Source organism: Suricata suricatta, chromosome 8, assembly GCF_006229205.1.
Source record: "Suricata suricatta isolate VVHF042 chromosome 8, meerkat_22Aug2017_6uvM2_HiC, whole genome shotgun sequence".
Taxonomy (NCBI): domain Eukaryota; kingdom Metazoa; phylum Chordata; class Mammalia; order Carnivora; family Herpestidae; genus Suricata; species Suricata suricatta.
The window spans coordinates 1,577,740-1,595,330 of NC_043707.1; the positions used below are offsets into that span (position 1 = coordinate 1,577,740).

General features: G+C 69.3%; 2 protein-coding genes across 3 annotated transcripts in view; one reads left to right on the plus strand and one right to left on the minus strand.

Annotated features, from left to right (window-relative positions):
• Positions 1-2,737, plus strand: part of TSC2 (TSC complex subunit 2) — a 32,082-nt gene extending 29,345 nt beyond the window's left edge. The window contains exons 37-42 of the mRNA XM_029946426.1: positions 538-741; positions 924-1,063; positions 1,943-2,021; positions 2,089-2,180; positions 2,260-2,358; positions 2,479-2,737. Coding sequence (XP_029802286.1) covers positions 538-741; positions 924-1,063; positions 1,943-2,021; positions 2,089-2,180; positions 2,260-2,358; positions 2,479-2,637 — 773 coding nt within the window. The 3' untranslated portion in view covers positions 2,638-2,737. The remainder of the gene's footprint in view (positions 1-537; positions 742-923; positions 1,064-1,942; positions 2,022-2,088; positions 2,181-2,259; positions 2,359-2,478) is intronic.
• The window catches only part of PKD1 (polycystin 1, transient receptor potential channel interacting), a 39,039-nt gene continuing 24,181 nt past the window's right edge, over positions 2,734-17,591 (minus strand). The window contains exons 16-46 of one of the 2 annotated variants that reach the window (XM_029946422.1): positions 17,294-17,443; positions 16,117-16,260; positions 15,742-16,021; positions 15,458-15,671; positions 15,196-15,379; positions 14,757-14,909; positions 13,969-14,113; positions 13,100-13,720; positions 12,663-12,819; positions 12,198-12,450; positions 11,919-12,114; positions 10,948-11,118; positions 10,728-10,871; positions 10,436-10,646; positions 10,210-10,336; positions 9,962-10,072; positions 9,818-9,867; positions 9,475-9,647; positions 9,276-9,369; positions 7,783-7,916; positions 7,505-7,707; positions 7,240-7,434; positions 6,773-6,912; positions 6,197-6,309; positions 5,845-5,992; positions 5,605-5,730; positions 5,220-5,394; positions 4,826-5,116; positions 4,609-4,743; positions 4,230-4,535; positions 2,734-4,134 (exon numbers count right to left, since the gene is read on the minus strand). In XM_029946422.1, the coding sequence (XP_029802282.1) occupies positions 3,667-4,134; positions 4,230-4,535; positions 4,609-4,743; positions 4,826-5,116; positions 5,220-5,394; positions 5,605-5,730; positions 5,845-5,992; positions 6,197-6,309; positions 6,773-6,912; positions 7,240-7,434; positions 7,505-7,707; positions 7,783-7,916; positions 9,276-9,369; positions 9,475-9,647; positions 9,818-9,867; positions 9,962-10,072; positions 10,210-10,336; positions 10,436-10,646; positions 10,728-10,871; positions 10,948-11,118; positions 11,919-12,114; positions 12,198-12,450; positions 12,663-12,819; positions 13,100-13,720; positions 13,969-14,113; positions 14,757-14,909; positions 15,196-15,379; positions 15,458-15,671; positions 15,742-16,021; positions 16,117-16,260; positions 17,294-17,443 (6,012 nt within the window). In that variant the 3' untranslated portion in view covers positions 2,734-3,666. The remainder of the gene's footprint in view (positions 4,135-4,229; positions 4,536-4,608; positions 4,744-4,825; positions 5,117-5,219; positions 5,395-5,604; positions 5,731-5,844; positions 5,993-6,196; positions 6,310-6,772; positions 6,913-7,239; positions 7,435-7,504; positions 7,708-7,782; positions 7,917-9,275; positions 9,370-9,474; positions 9,648-9,817; positions 9,868-9,961; positions 10,073-10,209; positions 10,337-10,435; positions 10,647-10,727; positions 10,872-10,947; positions 11,119-11,918; positions 12,115-12,197; positions 12,451-12,662; positions 12,820-13,099; positions 13,721-13,968; positions 14,114-14,756; positions 14,910-15,195; positions 15,380-15,457; positions 15,672-15,741; positions 16,022-16,116; positions 16,261-17,293; positions 17,444-17,591) is intronic. The other variant, XM_029946423.1, reaches the window with a different exon arrangement.

A 17,591-nucleotide genomic window follows, 5' to 3' on the forward strand; every position in this document is an offset into this window, starting at 1 on the left:
GCACGTGCTCGTGGGGCCCTGGGCGGGGCCGGCCGCGGCTCAGGCCTGGCCCCTCGTCATCGGAGCGCAGCCACCGCGCGCGCTGCCGGAGCACGTGCTCGTGGGGCTGCAGAGAGGGTGGCGCGTGCACAGGTGCCACAGGTGTGGGTGGGGCACGGGTCACAGCGGGGATCTGGGCATGGAGTTGCCGGTGCAGTGCCCAGGGCACGGGCGGGAGGCAGGATGGAGAAGTAGCGGGGCGGCGCGCAAGGCCTCACTGGGTTGTGTTGTTTCCCTGAATGGTTCTGAGCCAAAGGTTCGGGGTGACATGGCCCCGGCCTCCAGAGCACCCGCTGGCTGCTGCACGGAGCGCCGGCAGAAGCAGGGTGCCCGCCCGTGGTCCCCGTGAGGAGTGGGTCTGTGGGGCCGGGCTGGGATGCCACGGATGACAGCCTTCTGGATGTGTTCTTAGTCCAGCTGAGCAAATTGGCTGGTGGAGCAGTGATCGGCGAGAGGGAACGGAGACGGTGGCCCCCGGGCAGGAGTGGTGCCACCGAGCTCCTCTGTTCCCGCAGAGCGACAGCGAGCTCGCCATCCTGTCCAACGAGCACGGCTCCTACCGGTACACGGAGTTCCTGACGGGCCTGGGCAGGCTCATCGAGCTCCGGGACTGCCAGCCGGACAAGGTGTACTTGGGCGGCCTGGACGTGTGCGGGGAGGACGGCCAGTTCACCTACTGCTGGCATGACGACATCATGCAGGGTGTGGCCCGGGGCGCTCCCAGGCGGGCGGGGGCGGGGCTGCGCTCTGCTTCCAGGAAGCTGTGCCCTCCGGCCCTGGTGACAAGCAGGGCCGGCCTGGGCAACGCTAGCCCGAGGCGCCCTTGGTGCTGCTCTGCCTGGGGCTGGGCTGGTCCGCTCAGCTCGGCCTGCTCCGCCTTACAGCCGTCTTCCACATCGCCACGCTGATGCCCACCAAGGACGTGGACAAGCACCGCTGTGACAAGAAGCGCCACCTGGGCAACGACTTTGTGTCTATTGTCTATAACGACTCCGGCGAGGACTTCAAGCTGGGCACCATCAAAGTGAGTGGGGGTCCCGGCATGGGCCCAGGTCTGCGCCCCTGGCTTGAGTCCGCAGCGGTCGGGGCAGGTCCCGCTGGTTCGTGGCGAGTGCAGGCAGCAGGCACTGCCGGGGTCAGTGCGGCAGCAACCAGGAGCTGTGGCCTCCGGCACCTCCCGCCACCAGGTGGAGTAGGCGCGTCCCGTCTGCGCCGGCGTCCTCCGTGAGGACGGTGACGGTGGCCCTCCTGTGGGCCTAGAGGGGAGCCAGGTGCAGGGCAGGGGTTTGTGTGTCCCCGGGGCCCGAGTCCCCCTCTGTGGCACCTCCCTCGTGCCCTCACACAGTGCTTGGCTAGCCCCCGAGGCCTTGCCTCCAGCTGAGCATGCTCAGGGAGAGGCCCCCAGGTGGGCGGCTGCTCAGAAGTGTTCAGATTCTACGCGGGAGGCCACTGAACACGAGCACGGGGCTGCTGGCGAGAGTCCAGGCGGGGCCAGGGCGCCCGAGGTGGGGCGCGGAGCTGGGTGGGTGCGCGCCCCGGAGACGCACTGGGGTGTGGGCCGCGTGTATGGGTGACTAGCCTGCGGGCTGGGAACCTGCACAGCTCCGCGTGCTACTCTCGGGGACAGGAGGAGGCGGGCAGCCAGGCGACAGTAGGGGTCACGGGCAGCACAGCGAACGAGATGGGGGCCACACGCCTGTTCGGGGTTGTGACTGGACCTGAACTCGGAATTCAGTTGTTGGGATCTGAATGTGAGGTCGTGGGGTTTTAGGACTGAAGGCGACCCTGCCCCCAGGCTCAGAGGAAGCGTGGCTGCAGGGTCGGGGGTTGGGGCAGCAGGGTGTAGGCTGGTGGCGTGAGCAGGCGCCCAGGCCCGGCGTCACCTCTGCTCTTGCCCACGCAGGGCCAGTTCAACTTCGTCCACGTGATCATCACCCCCCTGGACTACGAGTGCAACCTGGTGTCCCTGCAGTGCCGGAAGGGTGAGGCCTGGGGCCGGCGGGGTGGGGTGCGTGGCCCTGAGCCCCTCTTGAGCGGTGGTCTCCACAGACATGGAGGGTCTCGTGGACACCAGCGTGGCCAAGATCGTGTCTGACCGCAACCTGCCTTTCGTGGCCCGCCAGATGGCTCTGCATGCGAATGTGAGTGGAGGGGCTAGCCCGGGGCGGGGGGGGGGGGGGGACCCACAGGTGCCACAGCACGCCGTGTTTCCCCTGCCAGATGGCCTCCCAGGTGCACCACAGCCGCTCCAACCCCACGGACACCTACCCCTCCAAGTGGATTGCCCGGCTTCGCCACATCAAGCGGCTCCGCCACCGGGTAAGGAAGGTGGGCCAATGCTGGGGGACGGTGGGGGGGGGGGGGAGCACCGTCCAGCCCGCGGAGGGCACATGCCTCCCCCTTCTCAGCTTGTTGTTGAAGCAGCTCCGTCTCCCTCAGATCCGCGAGGAGGCCCACCACTCCAACCCCAGCCTGCCCCAGATGCACCCCCCAGGCCATGCCAAAGCGCCAGCCACGGCCGAGCCTGTGCCCACGTACGAGACGGGCCAGCGGAAGCGCCTCATCTCCTCTGTGGACGACTTCACGGAGTTTGTGTGAGCCTGTTCCCCACCTTTCTTTACATAAATAAAGCACTTGTGTGGCCCAGGCCTGCCCCCACGCCCACAGGCCCTTGCTGCTCAAGACGGACAGAGATGCAGTCAGCCAGCTTGTTTATTTGACTTTGTCGGGTAGGGGCGGGTGGAGGCTGTAGCTGTGGCCACGGAGGTGGTACAGGGCCTGTGGCGCGCTGCTGGGGGGACCACGCCGCCACCACACACGTGTGCACCCCTTCCCCAGCCCCAGGAGCCAGCCCTGGGGGAGGGCTCCTTCCTCCCTGGAGGGCTCGCCCTGCCCTGGTCCTCCTCCCGCAGACCCGACACCTGCAGGTCTGGGCTCTGCCCTCTCGCTTGCCACCCCAGGCAGAGGGCGGCGGCGACAGCCCTGCCGCGGAGGTGGCTGTGCCCTTCCAGCGAGCCTCCGGTCCCAGCGCAGCACCCCTAGCCCCCCTCCACACGGCAGACGGTGGGCACGGGGCTGCTGCAGCCATCAGGCCCCCAGGCCCTAGTGAAAAATAGAGCGACGTACAAAAATATACATTTTTAACCCCGTATAAATTATGAACGATAGACACACAGACGGCAGCTTAAGGGGAGCATGCTTAGCGGGGGCGGGAGAAGTAATAACTTAGGGGGGGGGCAACGGGGTGCAGCTTCCCTCCCGGAAGCCTGGATCCTGGGCAAAGGGGAGGGGTCTGCCCAGGAGGTGGGGCCGGGCACAGCCCGCTGTACCTGAGGACTCTGGTAATAAATTAGCATCTCAGAGGCTGGGCACTCAGGCCAATACTGCTGTGTCCTCCCACGGCGAGCCGGGGAGGGGACCCTGGGTCCTGGCTGCCCACTCGGCCTCTTTAAAGTGCTGAGACCCACAGAGATGACTGCTCCCTGGGGCCTTCGTGCAGCTGTTCTGCCTGCCCGAGACCTTGAGGGGGGCAGAAGCTAATACTGAGTGGCGTCTGCCCTGGCTCCCTCCAAAAAGCAGAGGGAGGCCACAGGCCCACCCCAGGGTCGGAGGCCAGGTCCCCCGGGGCTAAGTGCTGTGAGGGTGCACCTTGTTCTTAGCCCGCAGAGAGGCCGGGCCAGGGCCCGTAGCCACACCTACACTGCGCCGGGCCCGGGCAAGTCGGCCGGGCCGGGCAGGCCACGGGCCTGAGGTGGGGCTGGGGGCAGCGGGGGCAGGGGCCCCCGCGCTCCTGCGGCCTTGCAAGCGCTGCAGCCTCTGCTCCAGCTGATAGACCTCCTCCGTGGCCTGGTTGAGTCGGTCGAACTGCGTCAGAAGGGCTTCGAACACGGCATGGAGACGCGAGGGCTCGGGCTCCCCGCGGGGCCCCAGCCTGCTCAGGCCCGCGCCGGGCGCGTCCAGCTGGCTGGAGGCGGTGGAGGGCCGGGAGGCGTCGGAGCCCCCGCTGGGCGGGGGCGCGTCCGGGGAGGCCTTGGAGCCACGGGAGGAGCGGGAGGGCAGCGGCTCCATCCCTTCGAAGCGGACTTTGTGGCGGAACTGGGGGCGGCACAGGGGCTCAGTCAGTCCGGCTGCACCCTGGGCTCCCCAGGGCCCAGGGCGCATCCCTCTCCCCCCCACTGGGCCGTACCCACCTCCTTGACCTTGCTGCGGCCCAGCCAGAGGCGCAGCCTGCGCATGAACAGCTCCACCATCTCGTAGTCCTGCGGCTCCCAGGCCGGCCGGTAGAGCTCCCCGCGCAGCGTGTGGTACCGCCACCGCAGGAGGACCGCCCCCAGCCGCAGGGCCCCCCACAGCCGCAGGGCCCAGAGCCCAGTGCACAGCAGTGGGGACAGGCGCCAGGACTCGGCCGGGCACGGGGCGGGACCCCCAGATCCGGGGCACAGCACCAGGCCAGCCCTCACGGCACTCCGCACCGAGTCCACGCAGGAGGAGACCAGCTGCAAGGCAGGGCGGCGTGAAGGAGGGGGATCCCGAGCTGCGCGCCCCGCCCCCAGCTTCCCCAGCACCTACCAGAACGGCCAGCTGCGCGTAGGCCGCGGCGAGCACCAGCAGCCCCAGGGCCGCGCCTGCCAGCTCCGGCAGCGCCCTGCACAGCGTCTTTCCGAACACCGACCACTGGCGCACGAAGCGTAACTGCTGGGCAGCCTGTGGGCGGGCGGTGTCAGCTGACCAGATCCCTGGCCTCCCAGCCCCCCCGCGCCCCCCCCCCCCCCAGCCCGGCCCTGACCTTGACCAGCAGCAGGAGGAGCAGCGAGGCGGCCAGGCCACGGGCAGCAGCGCTCAGCTGCGCCACCTGCTCGAAGCTGGTGAAGCGGCGTGGGCGGCGGCGCAGGAAGCGGATCCACTGGCGGTCGGCGACACCCAACTGTGCCAGGCGCACGAGCGCTGCGGCCGCCGTCAGGGCCACCAGCAGCCACCGAGCCCAGGCTCCAGACCGGGCTGCGCGCACGCGCCCCTCCCTGCACCACACACGCGCCTCCGCCACGGAGAAGTAGGCCGCGAACAGCAGCAGGCTCACCTGCGGGGGCGGGGACGTGAGCGGCAGGAGGGGCAGGAGGAGGGCCCGGGGAGCCCCCGCCTGGGGGGGGCAGGGCCGTGGGGCGGTTGCAGCGGGCACCCACCGAGGTGAGCAGCGGCAGCGAGAGGCCGGAGCTCAGCCGGCTCAGCGCGAACGGGTGCACGCTGACCGCGGTGACGGCGTGCCCGGCCACGGGGAACTCGAGGCGCAGCGTGACGGCGGCGTGTAGCCCCACGGCCGGGCTGTAGCGCGTGAGCTCCACGAACACCGCGCGGCTCCTACGCAGCAGAGGGGGCGGGCAGAGTAAGACTGGGCGCCTTCCCGGAGGAAGGGGCTCAGGCGGCAGGTGATGCGTGGCCCACGGAGCTGGAGGCCGAGGGGCTGGGGAGGTTTGTGAGGAAAGACGGGGCGGGGGGAGTGGACGGTGGATGAGCGGGGGCGGGGGCAGGGGCGGGGGGGGGGGGGGGGGGGGGGGGGCGTGTGCGCACCTGTTGTCGATCCAGTTGTGCAGCTGCAGGAAGCCCAGCTGTGCGCGGCTCTCCTCCAGGCTGGGCCCCAGCTCCTGCACGTAGCCCCCACTGTCGTACACGGCGCAGGAGCCCCAGGACCAGACCCTGCCGGCCAGGGGACGGCGTCAGAGCCAGGCCCCGGCCCTGGCAGGAGCCGGAGGCGTGGCCGGCGGGGGCGGGGGCGGGGGCCCAGGCCCGGGGCCCTCCACCCAGGCTCACCCCAGCAGGTCTGGTGCCGAGTAGGCCCACGTCTGCGAGCCGTTGTGGGCAGCACTGCCCCAGCCGACGCCGTAGTCGCTGGTGCTGAGGGAGCCGGAGGCGGCTGCGCACGCGCGCACACGGGGGCCAGCGGGGTCCGGGCAGAGTGCTGGGGGCAGAGGGGCATCGTTTACCGGCTGGGCTCCGCCCGACCCCACCAGACACCCCCTGCGGCCCAGAAGGTAGAGGTCACAGCGTCACAGAGAAGGCAAGGGACGCACAGCTGGGAAGCAGGCACCAGGAGACAGTCAAGGGTCCCTTGAGAGGGAGCGAGGGAGCGAGGGCGTGGGGCCAGGCACCCCCCGCAGCTCACCTTCCTGCAGCCGCACCTGCCGCAGCCGCGGGGGCCCCAGCTCAGGGCCGGCCCGGCTCCCGTGGACGGAGGGCAGCAGCACGTGGGCCATCCACGGCCAGAACTCCTCCGACCTGCTCACACAGAGAGTCCTGGGCTCTACCCCACCGCCCCTGCACCCCGGGGCGGGGTGGGGGGTGGGGGGAGGGCCCAGAGAGAAGCAGAGACTGTGAGGAGGGGAGGGGCAGAGAGAGGGGAAAGCAGAGAATCCCAAGCAGGCTCTGCAAGGTCAGCACCGAGTCTGACGTGGGGCTCAAACCCACAAAACCATGAGATCACGACTTGAGCCGAAACCAAGTCTGATGCCGAACTGAGCGAGCCGCCCAGGCGCCTCTGGCTGTCGGGGACAGCCTCTCTGGTCACCACATGTTGCCAACAGCACCTACGCCAGCGACCGCCCAGGACGTACCGAGACACTGCCCCATGTGCCCGAGGGACTGGGTTGGACCAAGAACAGGATCAAGAAGGGACCTGGATGGCACCAACGCGTCCCTGGCCTGGCCGAAGGCCACGCGCGCGTGCACACGAGCACCCTACCGGGTGATGGCCAGGAAGGCCTGGCTGCCCAGCTCCTGTTTGATGGCGCTCTGCAGGCGGTAGGCGTGGCTGTGGCAGGAAGCGTCTCCATAGTTGGCCAGCAGCGTCACCAGCAGGAAGAGCATGTAGACCAGGAGGCTCTGGGGGCGGGACAGCCCTGGGGTCAGCCCATCCCAGTCCGGGCCACCGTCACACGCTGGCCAGCAAACCGCCCGTGGCCGACAGGGCAGCTCAGACCCCTGCCAGCATCCCGCCAGGGGGGTGGACAGGTGTTCCTCCACAGGCTGCCCGGAGAGCTGGGTATGGGAAGAGGCACAGCAAGGCCGGGCCGCAGGAGCTGGGGGGGGGGGGGGGGGGGGGGGGGGGGCCAGGGGGCCTCGCGGGGGCAGGAGAGCGCACGGGCGCGGTCGAGGGAGACCCTGCAGGAAGACGGGGTCCCAGCCGGCCACGGGGCGGGGGCGGCTCACCCGCAGCATCCCGTGGAGCTTCTTGACCTTTCGGGCCTCTTCCTTGGCCAGGAAGAGCGCGAAGCCGTGGGGGGGCCGCACGCGGGGCACGCGCTCACTCACAGGGGCCACAGCCGGGCTCTCGACCAGGGTGTCATCCTCATCGGGGTGCAGCCGCTTGGCCACCAAGGAGAAGTACAGGGCCTCCAGCAGGACCTGCCAGGGCAGGCGTCAGAGGGGCCCGGGGGCACCAGAGGCTGGCGGCGCAGCCCCACGTCCCCCTCACCTTGAGCGGCTCCCAGCCGAGGAACGAGGCCAGGAAGCTGGAGCTGCTCGAGAGGAGCCACATCACCCCCACGCTGGGGGAGAAGCTGGCGCCCACCCAGCCCGAGACGCCCACGGCCACAGCCACCAGGAGCAGGCTGAGTCCGTGGGCCAGCGCGGCACACCAGGCCGGCAGCAGCCGCTTCCGCAGACCGTCCACCGGTCCTGGGGAGGGAGACAGGTGACAGGCAGGGCGCGGGGAGGGGCACGGAGGGGTGTCCTAGGGACCGGAGAGCACACCTGTCCTGGAGGGCTTGGCTGGCCGGGGCTGCTCCCAGGTCAGGCCCGGGTCGGGCGGCCCCCTCGCCCCCGGCGTGGGCAGCAGCAGCGTCTCGGTCCCCTCGGTGCTCGCCGCCAGAGCGCCGGACCTGGGCCTCGGGAGGAGCGGGCAGCGCGCACTCAGCTGTCAGCTGTCCCCGAGCCCCCGCGCCTCCCGTGTCAGCCCAGAAGAGACAGTGCCCCAGTCAGGGCGGACACAGGGCGTGGGCTCAGACCACCCCAGCCCCGCCTGCTCCTCAGGCTGAAAACCCACAGCAGCCTCGGCTCCCGCCTCCCCCCACACGGAGCCCTCACCCGTCCCGCCTCCGGCCTGCCCTCTCCTGCTGTCACCCCAGCGGTGGTGGCTCACAGAGCAGCTTCAGCAGCCCCCAGGCTCTGGGGTTGTTTCCAGACCTTCCAGGCAGCCCTGCACACCTCACCCCTTCGCCCTCAGCCTCCCCACGCGGACCCACGTTTCACAAAGGGACCGCACCCTGATGCGGCTTTGTGACCCAAGATTCACTTTTTGTCACCCTCCCGCTGCTCCTCAGGTGAGGACATTGTGGTGACAGGGCTGGGTCCTAAAGGACTCTGGTTCCTGCTTTGCTCACTTGGGCCACTCGCTCTGAGGTGCCATCATGCTGAGGGTGCCCAAGCTGTGCAGGGCGAGGGCCAGAGGGGGACAAACACCAATGTGCCCACCATCCGGCTCACGTTAAGCACGGAGTTTTGGGGTAACCATTACACAGCCAGAGGACCAGCGCCCCAGGAGAGCAGTGGGAGGGCCTGCCTTGGGGGGCAGGCCTCCACCGAGGGGGACCCAGCGCGCTCTGGACAGAAGAGAGTTTTGGACGGAGGTGTTAAGAGCAAACAGAAGGGTCAGACTTAGGCCGCGGGGGGCCGAGGCAGGTGTGCACGGGAAGGACAGCGAGAGGGGCCGGGACGGTGGGAGAGCAGCGCCTCGGGGGCCCGAGCCCGAGGTCTCCACCTGGAGGGCCGCGGGGCTGGCCCTGCTCGAGCTGCTGGCCAGGCCCCCCCACCTGGCAATGTCTTCCCCCAAATGCGGCCGTGCCCCGGTTATCGGTCTCTGGGGAATGACTCGGGGCTTTTCCCTGTTCCCTACGCTCTGGACGGTTCGCACGTGTAACCTTTGCCAAAAACGGGACGAGTAAGGAGCAGAACCGAGGTTAAAGCACAGGAAATCAAGAAATAGAAAGTAATTTCACATGACCTGTGCAGCTCAAGCTTTAGAGATTCTTGAAACAGTCTCAGAAGTAACAAACGGGAGATGTGGAAAAACCTGGCCCCTGAGAATACCATCAGCCGGCACTTGGGCCACCTGGGGGGACGTCTGTGGGGGGGCGGGGGCAGGCGCCCACGGGGTCCTTCCAACAGGGGGGGGCCCGGAGGCCGGGGAACGCGGCGGCCCAGCACAAGGTCAGCCCCGGGCGGGGCCCCAGCAGCCAGGTACTCACAGGCCAGTGAGCAGATCCGTGTGAGTCTCCGCGTCCCCGGCCAGGGCCAGGCTGCCGGCGCCTTCGGCCAGGATCCGCCGGACGAGGTCCTCGTCTACAGAGAAAACAGCAGCGAGGGCGTGGGTTCCTCCCCCCTCATCCTGGGAGCCTTCCTTCCCGGGGAGAGCGAGCGGGGACCGCCCTCCCCACCCCTGCTCACCTGAAGCTGAGAAGTACTTGGCAGGGGAGGAGGGGCTGACCAGGGAGAGCCCGTCCTCCTCTGGGCCCGGGTGGCCCTGTGCCAGCCGCTGCAGGGCACTGCCCACAATAGAAGGGTCGCTCAGCAGGTCTGGCCAATGAAGCGTGCCTTCGCCGGACGGCCAGCACACCAGGCTGTAGGTGACACAGGTCAAACAACGGGGGCCCAGGGGGACACACATGCAGCGCTGTCCTAAAGGGCGTGTGGCCACACGCAGCCCACGCAGCGCCGACCCCCGTAATGCGGCACGCACAGGGTGCGCTGGCCGCACGCCAGGGCTCATGCTTTTTCCAGGGACTCCCACCTTTTACAATCATCCAAAAATAAGTCCCCTTTGAGTTGTCCAGCAAAGGCCTGTTGAGAGGTGCAGAGAACGCCTCAGATTCTGAGCGGCCCGGGGGGCAGCGGCACCCACCCGGCCCAGGAGGGCCCCCGGGGGCACACTCGCCTGGGCGGGGAGCCCTGGGAAGGCGAGGAAGGAGCTGTCCAGCACAGACGAGTCCAGGCAGCTGTCCAGGACCTGCCGCCCTGTGGGGGTGGGGCTCGGGCCCCCCGCCACCTAAGGGAGAGGCGGGCGCTCAGGGGAGGCAGCCCTGGCCCCTGCTCCCCGCTCCCCAGAGCTGTGCCGCCTCCGGAGCAGGCAGAGCCCAGGCTGGTGCGGCACCAGAGACCCGGGGGCTCCGCGGGCCCGCCCACCTTGCTGCGGGACATCCGGAAGAGAAACAGGATGACGAGGTAGACGGGGTAGACGACGACGCTGGACACCAGCCCGACGGCGACCGTGTCGGCACTCGGCGGGGTCAGGCCGGACACAGGCCCCGCGCTGCGCGGCAGGAGAGGGGAGAGGCCCGGGCTGGGAGAGGCGGGCGGGGGCGGGCGGGGGCGGGCGGGGGCAGGTCGTCGGGCCCCCACGGGCACCCACCTGTAGGCAGCGTCTCCCACGACCCCATACCACACGGCGTTGGCGCCCAGGAAGAGGCAGATGAGGAGGACGCAGCAGGTGGCCCGCTGGACGCGGGTGAAGCGGCTCCGGGGCGGCCGGTCCCACAGCGAGAGCCAGAGGTGCTTGTCGAAGAGGCCGCGCTGCAGCTCGGCCACCAGGAGGCGCCGGGAGCGCCGCACGGCCGCGTCGCCTGCGGAAAGGGCACGGACGGCTTCAGGCCGGCGGCACAGGCCGGCCGGCAGCCTCACCCGGCGGAGACGCGGGCCCTTACTTGCTGCCAGCACCTCCTTCTCCACGAGGCCGCCGTTGGCCTCGGTCTCCACCGACAGCCAGTCGTTGACCAGGAAGAAGGTGCTGCGGGCCGTCTGCAGGTCCCTGACGATCACGTGCTGCAGGAACCAGGAGGGGCTGAGCCCTGCAGGGGGAGGGGAGGGGCGGGGTCAGGCTGCGGGAGGGGAGGCGCGGGAGGGGAGCCGGGGTGCCCCACGGACCTTTGTTATCATGCCACACGCGGATCTTCCGCACGCTGCCCAGGCTGTGTGGCGTGGCGATCTGGAACACGTCCAGGCTGTTGCGGCGGAAGGCTCTGTCCCCGTCCAGGTGCCGGTGGCCGCTGCGGCCCTCCGCCCCGTACAGCATGATGCCCACGTGCGCCGTGGTTCCTGGGGACAGACAGACACGCGGTGGGGCTGGGTCTGCCGCCCGGGGGTGCACGGCCCCGGGCGGGCCTCCCTCCAGACGCCAGACGCACAGCCCCCACCGACACAGTGCAGCCGGGGGATGTGGCGGTCACCGAGTCACTACAGGAGACCCCAAGCCGGCAGTGAGCTCTCGCTGCCACCCTGCCTTCCTGTGATAGACGCACCGGACGATTTACAAAGCTGGGTCATCGGCAGGGGACAGGCCGGCAGGGTTGAGGGCCGGGCGGAGGGGAGAGAGGCGGCCACCCGAGAGGGAGGCTCCGAACGAAGGTCACCAGGCAGGTCGACCGTGGCCGAGGCCCCGACCGCAAACTCGCCAGCGTACGTACAGGCAGGGGCGAGAGAGAAAGGACGAAGCGGACGTGGAGCCACCCCGTGAGTGGTCGGAGGGGCGTCCCGGTGCAGGAGGGCCAGCAAGGACACGCGGGGGTGCAGGAGGTCCCCAAGGCGTGGGGAACACGTTCACGCGTGTGACAAATCCTGCAGCCACGAGGTGGGCACAGCCCAGACTACTCAGCAAGTTTTCCACGAAGAAATCCAACGTTCAAGTCACGCTGCCCTCGTTCCGTCAGCCCCGGCTCCCGGGACCGGCTCGCCGCCCCCGCTGGCACGCCGCTCGCTCACGCGTGTGCCTGGAGCACGTGTGAGGCCTGACGAGCCCCTGCCTCACGCAGCACCGCTACACCGAGCCCTCATCCTGTCACCTACTGGGAAGGCCACGCCGAGGGAAGGTGCCTGGACCGGGCAGCCCCCCGCCTCACCTGAGCCCCGGCCCCAGCCCGTCTTCACCAGGATCTCGTACTTGAAGCGGCCCCCCTTCCCGCAGAAAGGGACCACACGGACCCGGCTGACATCTAGCTGGTCCAGCTTCCGCAGGATCACGGCCGTGACCGCGTAGGTCGCCAGGCACACGGAACAGGTCAGCAGGACGATGTAGTTCATGCCCGAGGCCGGTTCCTGTGGGCACAGAGCCTTCAGCCCCATGCCTCGCTTCCTCGGGACGGGGCCTCCGAGCCCCCCAGGAACACGGGGCGACTCACAGGGACGATGAAGCGCACGTGGCTGGGAGGTACGAAGAGGCTGGCCCCGAAGGCAGTGAGGTGGCGGGTGAGGCACACGGCCTGGCTCGGGGACGTCTCCTCCAAGGGCACGAGCCCCTCCGTCCTCCACATCATCTCCTTCTCGCTGAAGTACTGGCACAGGGACGTGTACAGGCCCACGGCCACTTCCAGGGCCGACCAGCGGAAGTGGCTGGTCAGGTTCAGATAGTAAGTCCCGCCTGGGTCTCTGGTCCTAGAAATTGGGCGAGTGTCACAGCCAGACCCTGCACGGCCCGAGTCACTGTGGCTCCTGCCCGGAGAGCCCTCTGCTGCAGCCACGCTCACCAGGTGTGGCCAGGCCTGCAGCCTCCAGTCCACTGTGGCCAGACCTACTCCCGCAGGGAGCCCAGTGACCCTGGTGGCGCCCATCCTGCCACGGACATGCAGGGCTGGGCGCGTGCTCACCCTGGGGCGATGAAGAAGGTGTAGGGCCTGTGGTCGCCGCCCGCCAGCTGCTCCGGGCCGATCCTCCTGCTGGCTGAGCAGTTGTGCTCGCTCGGCTGGGGCGCCGAGTGCAGGTACACGGCCAGGTAGGGCTCAGGCTCCCGCGGCAGGTAGTGCTCTGGGGGCACGAGCACGGGGTCAGACGGCCGCCCGGAGCAGCTCGGGCACCCTGGGGGACACCCTGGGAGCCTGGGGAACTCTCGGCTGCCGGCAGTCCCACTCATGTCTCATTCCCCACTGCCCTCGGGCCGACCCCCAGGGGCCTGCGGAGCAGGAGGCAGACTTTCCTAAAGGCCATAAGTTGGGGGGGGGTGCGTGAGAAACACCTGCTCAAGGGGGTACCCCCCCGCTGCCCCCACACAGGCCAGGCCGAGGCCCTGCAGGCGCCCAGGACCCACCGCCGAGCACGGTGTAGGTGAGCTGTAGGTGCAGGCCGGCCTCAGGGTTGCTGTCCTGGGGGACGACCACGACGCCGACGGAGGCCTGCGGCAGGACGACGGTGGAGCCGGCAGGGATGCGGCGGCCCTGGGCGGCCGGGTCCGAGTTGTTGGGCACTTTCACGGTGATGGCGCGCTCCGAGGCCAGCTGCCCGATGGGGATCTGGGCCCCAGCCTGCGTCTGGAAGGCCATGGACGCCACCTTGGTGGAGACGGTATAGTTGCTGATGTAGCCGAAGGGGAAGGGGTTGGAGTCGACGAGGATGATGAGCTGCACCACGTCACTGAGGTTGGACAGGGCCCCGCTGAAGGCCGCGGGGATGGAGAAGTGGCAGCCGGGACCCGAGGCGTCGCCCTGGCAGAGCAGGCTCAGCGGGTCTGAGCGCTTGCCCTGCGCCACGATCTCCTCGCCGGCCAGTGTCAGGGGCTCCTCGTTGAGCACCCGGGAGCGCATGAGGATGCACATGAGGGCCGACGACAGCTGGTAGGCCCTGGATGCCACCATCAGTGACGGCGGCTCTGCGTCCAGCTCTGAGGGCTGTGTGCCCTGCATGTCCACGCTGGCCAAGTGGATGAGGTCACCTGTGGGAGGAGAGGTGGCAGTGAGTGCTGGGGGAGGGGCCGGAGGAAGCTGGGGGAGGGGCGGGAGGAAGCTGGGGGGAGGGGCGGGAGGAAGCTGGGGGGAGCGGCGGGAGGAAGCTGGGGGGAGCGGCGGGAGGAAGCTGGGGGGAGGGGCGGGAGGAAGCTGGGGGGAGCGGCCGGAGGAAGCTGGGGGGAGCGGCCGGAGGAAGCTGACGGGGCAGCACGCGCATGCCAGGCCACACTGGCACCTGTGATGTTGAGAATGCTGTCGGCGATGCCCGTGGGCGTCCCAGTGCCCTCGGTGGTCTCGGCCTGCAGGATGCGCATCATGCCCTCAAGCTTATGCAGCGTCTTCTTCAGGCACGAGCGGCACACGAGCTCCCTGCTGGACACCTGCGTGGACCACATGCAGCCCTGCTTCAGCCGGGCTGACCGGGGCCAGCGCCCCCTGCGGCCCCACGAACCAGCTCTGACACACTGGCCGGGACCGTGTGCAGCTACCGTTGGCCATGGCTTTCCCCCAGCACCCTACGTGCTGCAGCGGGAGAAACCGCCCCCAGCGCGGGTTCCGGCCACGAGCCTCCCCGCTGAGCACTCTTCTTTGGCTTCTCCCCAGCCGCAGGCAAGGAAGGTCAAGGGAATGTGGCCCGGCCACTCGCCCTAACCCACGTGCATTGCCAGGGGAGCGCCCGTCACAGGGCACCTCTCCTGCCCGGGAAGGCCCTCTGCTTCCTTCTCTGCTAAAAGGCTTGTGGCACCTTCCCGCCACCCGGAGCCACCAAGTGCCCCTGCCCCCGAGAGCCTGGTCCTGGAGTCCTGGGGAAGTGCTCGGGGCTGCAGAAGCCGGGTCAGGTGTGACCACGGGCTGTGCAGGAGGGCACGGGAACGCCTCTTCAGGTGGGCCCTCCTTAGAGCCAAGCTGCCCCTTACGCCCCGGGGCCCCCCTGCACGGTCCCACCTGTGGCTCACATGCCAAATGGCCGAGCACAGGCACGCAGCCAGGACAGGGGCTGCCACGGAGCCGGGCCCGCCCTACCGTGCACTGGGCCAGCGCCGCGGCAACCTGCTGGATGTCGTCCACGGTGTCCACCCGCAGGGAGACCAAGGTCTCCGTGATGTTTTTGCGGATCTGGGCTTGCAGCTGCCGCCTGGCGTCCGGCTGTGCCGATGAGGTGGGCGCCTGCTCCTGCTGCGGGGGGGAGGGGGCAGAGGGGGGGCCTCAGGGCAACGGGCAGCGAGGGCATGTGTGACACACGCCGTCTCAGCCACCTGAAAACTCGGACAGCGGCTCGAGCGGTTTCTTCAGGGGCAACAGGGGACTTTCCCGGGACTCCCCATGGGCGGGGGGTGGGAGGGCAGAGGCAGGGGCTGTGGAGAGGAGAAGCCGTTTCCAGGAGACGGGTCAGGGGACTGACTGCGGGCGAGGCAGCGGGGACTGGCCTGGGCCCTCCCTCCCCACTGAGGGCGTGCCTCACCCCTGCGCTGGCCTCGTTGAGCACAGTGATGAGGGCCAGCGAGTACTCGATGACGTGCTGGGGGTCGGCCTGCCTCAGCAGTCCAGGCAGCGTGTTCTCCGTGAGGCTGTGCAGCCAGGTCGTGAGGGCCAGGGGACCCCCGGGCAGGTCACTAGGGAGCTCCGGCAGAGTGATGGCCAGAGACCTGCATGCAGAGGCCCTCGGTCACCAAGCCGCAGCGCCGGCTCCCGCCTCCCACCGCCCTGACCCCGCGCAGGCTCACCTGTTGAGCGCGACCACCGCGGCGCCCAGCTGGTCCTGCACGACCACAGCCAAGCCCACCTGGAAGTGGGGAGCAAAACCAGGCGGCAGCACGGCTCCGTAGGCAGAGAGGCTGCCCCTGTAGACGCAGAACTCCTCGCAGTGGCCCTGGCGACAGCGCCGCAGCAACAGTGCGTACAGGAGTGGGGCGCCTGCGTCTTCCGCGTCCTGCCAGCCTGCGGGCCCCTCAGCGTCAGCGGCGCCCCGGAGGCCCCGCGCCTCCCCGTCGCCTGCAGCTGCACTCACCTGTGCACTCGAAATGCACCTTGGTGGTGAGGGCACGCACGCCGTCCAGCGGGAAGAGGCGGCAGGCGCCCCCACGCGGGGGCCGGTTAGCAGAGAGGCGGATGGAGGCACAGCCCTCTTCCTCCCCCGAGCGGCCCAGCACCGTGAGCGTGAACGTGTAGCCCTCGCCGTCCCGCAGCACGCCGCGCCGCACCACCAGCCGCATGCCCGAGCTGCCTGTCGAGGTGGTGGTCTCGTCCAGGACCAGCGTCTCGTTTCGGAAGGTGCGTGCTGCCCAGCGCTGCGGGAGCCAGCAAAGGCGGACCGGGATGCTGAGACCCGCCCCCAGCCCAGGCCCGCCCCCGAGGCCCCGCCCCCAGTCCCCCAGGCGCTCACCCCTTGCTGGGAGCCCCCGCTGCAGTTGTCACAGCGGCCCTCCAGGTACACGTAGGAGCTGCGGCTCACCGTGTACACCGCCTGCGCCTTGCAGGACACGCACTCCAAGGACACAATGGGCACCCGGCCCCTGCGGACCAACACCTGGGGACAGGGTGAGGGGCCTCGACCTGAGCCAGGGCCTCTGCTGCAGGGGCCCACGCCCTGAGTCCGCACAGTGCAGGCAGCCCCAGTCGGGCGGGGGAGGGGCCGGGCTGTTCTCCGGGCGGCTCTCCTCTGGGCCAGGCCAGCACCTAGTTAACCTGGGGGCCAACTCCCAGAGACTCTGGGGGCTCAGACCTCGTCAGGTGGTGGGCACCCAAAAAGGCTGAGTCTACCTTGGGCTTGTTTTCCGCGGCACCCAAAGCCCAGCTTGGGCCTGGTACGCGTGAAGCACTCAGGTGCTCACCCGTGAACGGGGCCGCTGGCTGGACGCACGCGTGGGTCCCGGGGAGGAAAACCGAATGAACGCACATGTGGGGTGAAGGCGGTCGTGCTCACCACACAGCCCCGAGGTCCCCCCAGCTGACCCAGACTGCAGCCCGCTCCAAGCTCCCCTTCCCCAGACAGACCCCCTTGGCAGACCGGCTGGAAGAGGGCCGGGGTTAGGCCACACGGCCAGCCTCGGGCACCAGCAGTGGCCAGCCCACCGGCTCCCAGGGGCAGGCCGCAGCCGCGGCACTGCCAGGGGCCTCCAGCACCGCTGTCCTGGCCTTCCTGGAGGGTGCAGGGCTGGGCAGTGTGGGTATGTGTCCACCCAGCAGGGACAGCAGGCCCTTCCCGTTCAAAACTGAGAACATCCGTGCTCTGGGAAGGGGACCCCTCTCCTCACTGCCTTCGGTGCTACGGGAACCCCTCACTTCTCGACAATAAACAGCAGGCGCGCCTCGGCCCCTCTAAGCCCTGGAAGGCCGCAGAGCTTTTGGAAGGAAACAAAGTCGAAGCAAAACAGAATTTGTCTCAAAAGCAGTAACTCTTGATGAGAACCAATAGCTTCCAGAAACACCAAAGCACAGGCGGCCCGCACCAAGGGTGTTCGGTGCGAACAGCCCTCTGTGCTCGGCCCTCTGGCTGCACCCTGGGGGGCACCCCGGGGCTCGGGGCTTGCTGGGCAAAGGAGAGGGCCAGGGGCACCCACCGTCTGGTTCGTGGCCTCCTCCTTCCGGCCTGCCTTCCACACGGTCAGGGTGAAGGTGTACTCCGCGCCGGCATGCAGGCGCTCCCGGGGGACTCCGATCACGCTGCTCCCCCGGGGCCCGAAGGCCAGGGCGCACCCGCCAGTCTCACTCTGGAGCCACAAGGGAAGGGGGCGTGAGACCCTGGATGGCTTCAGAGCAGAGCACAGCCCCAGGCACAGCTGGGAGACCCCTCCCCCTGCTGGGCTCATCCGCACAAAGACCAAGGGGGCCGGAGGGGACGTACGCGCCCCGCAGTGC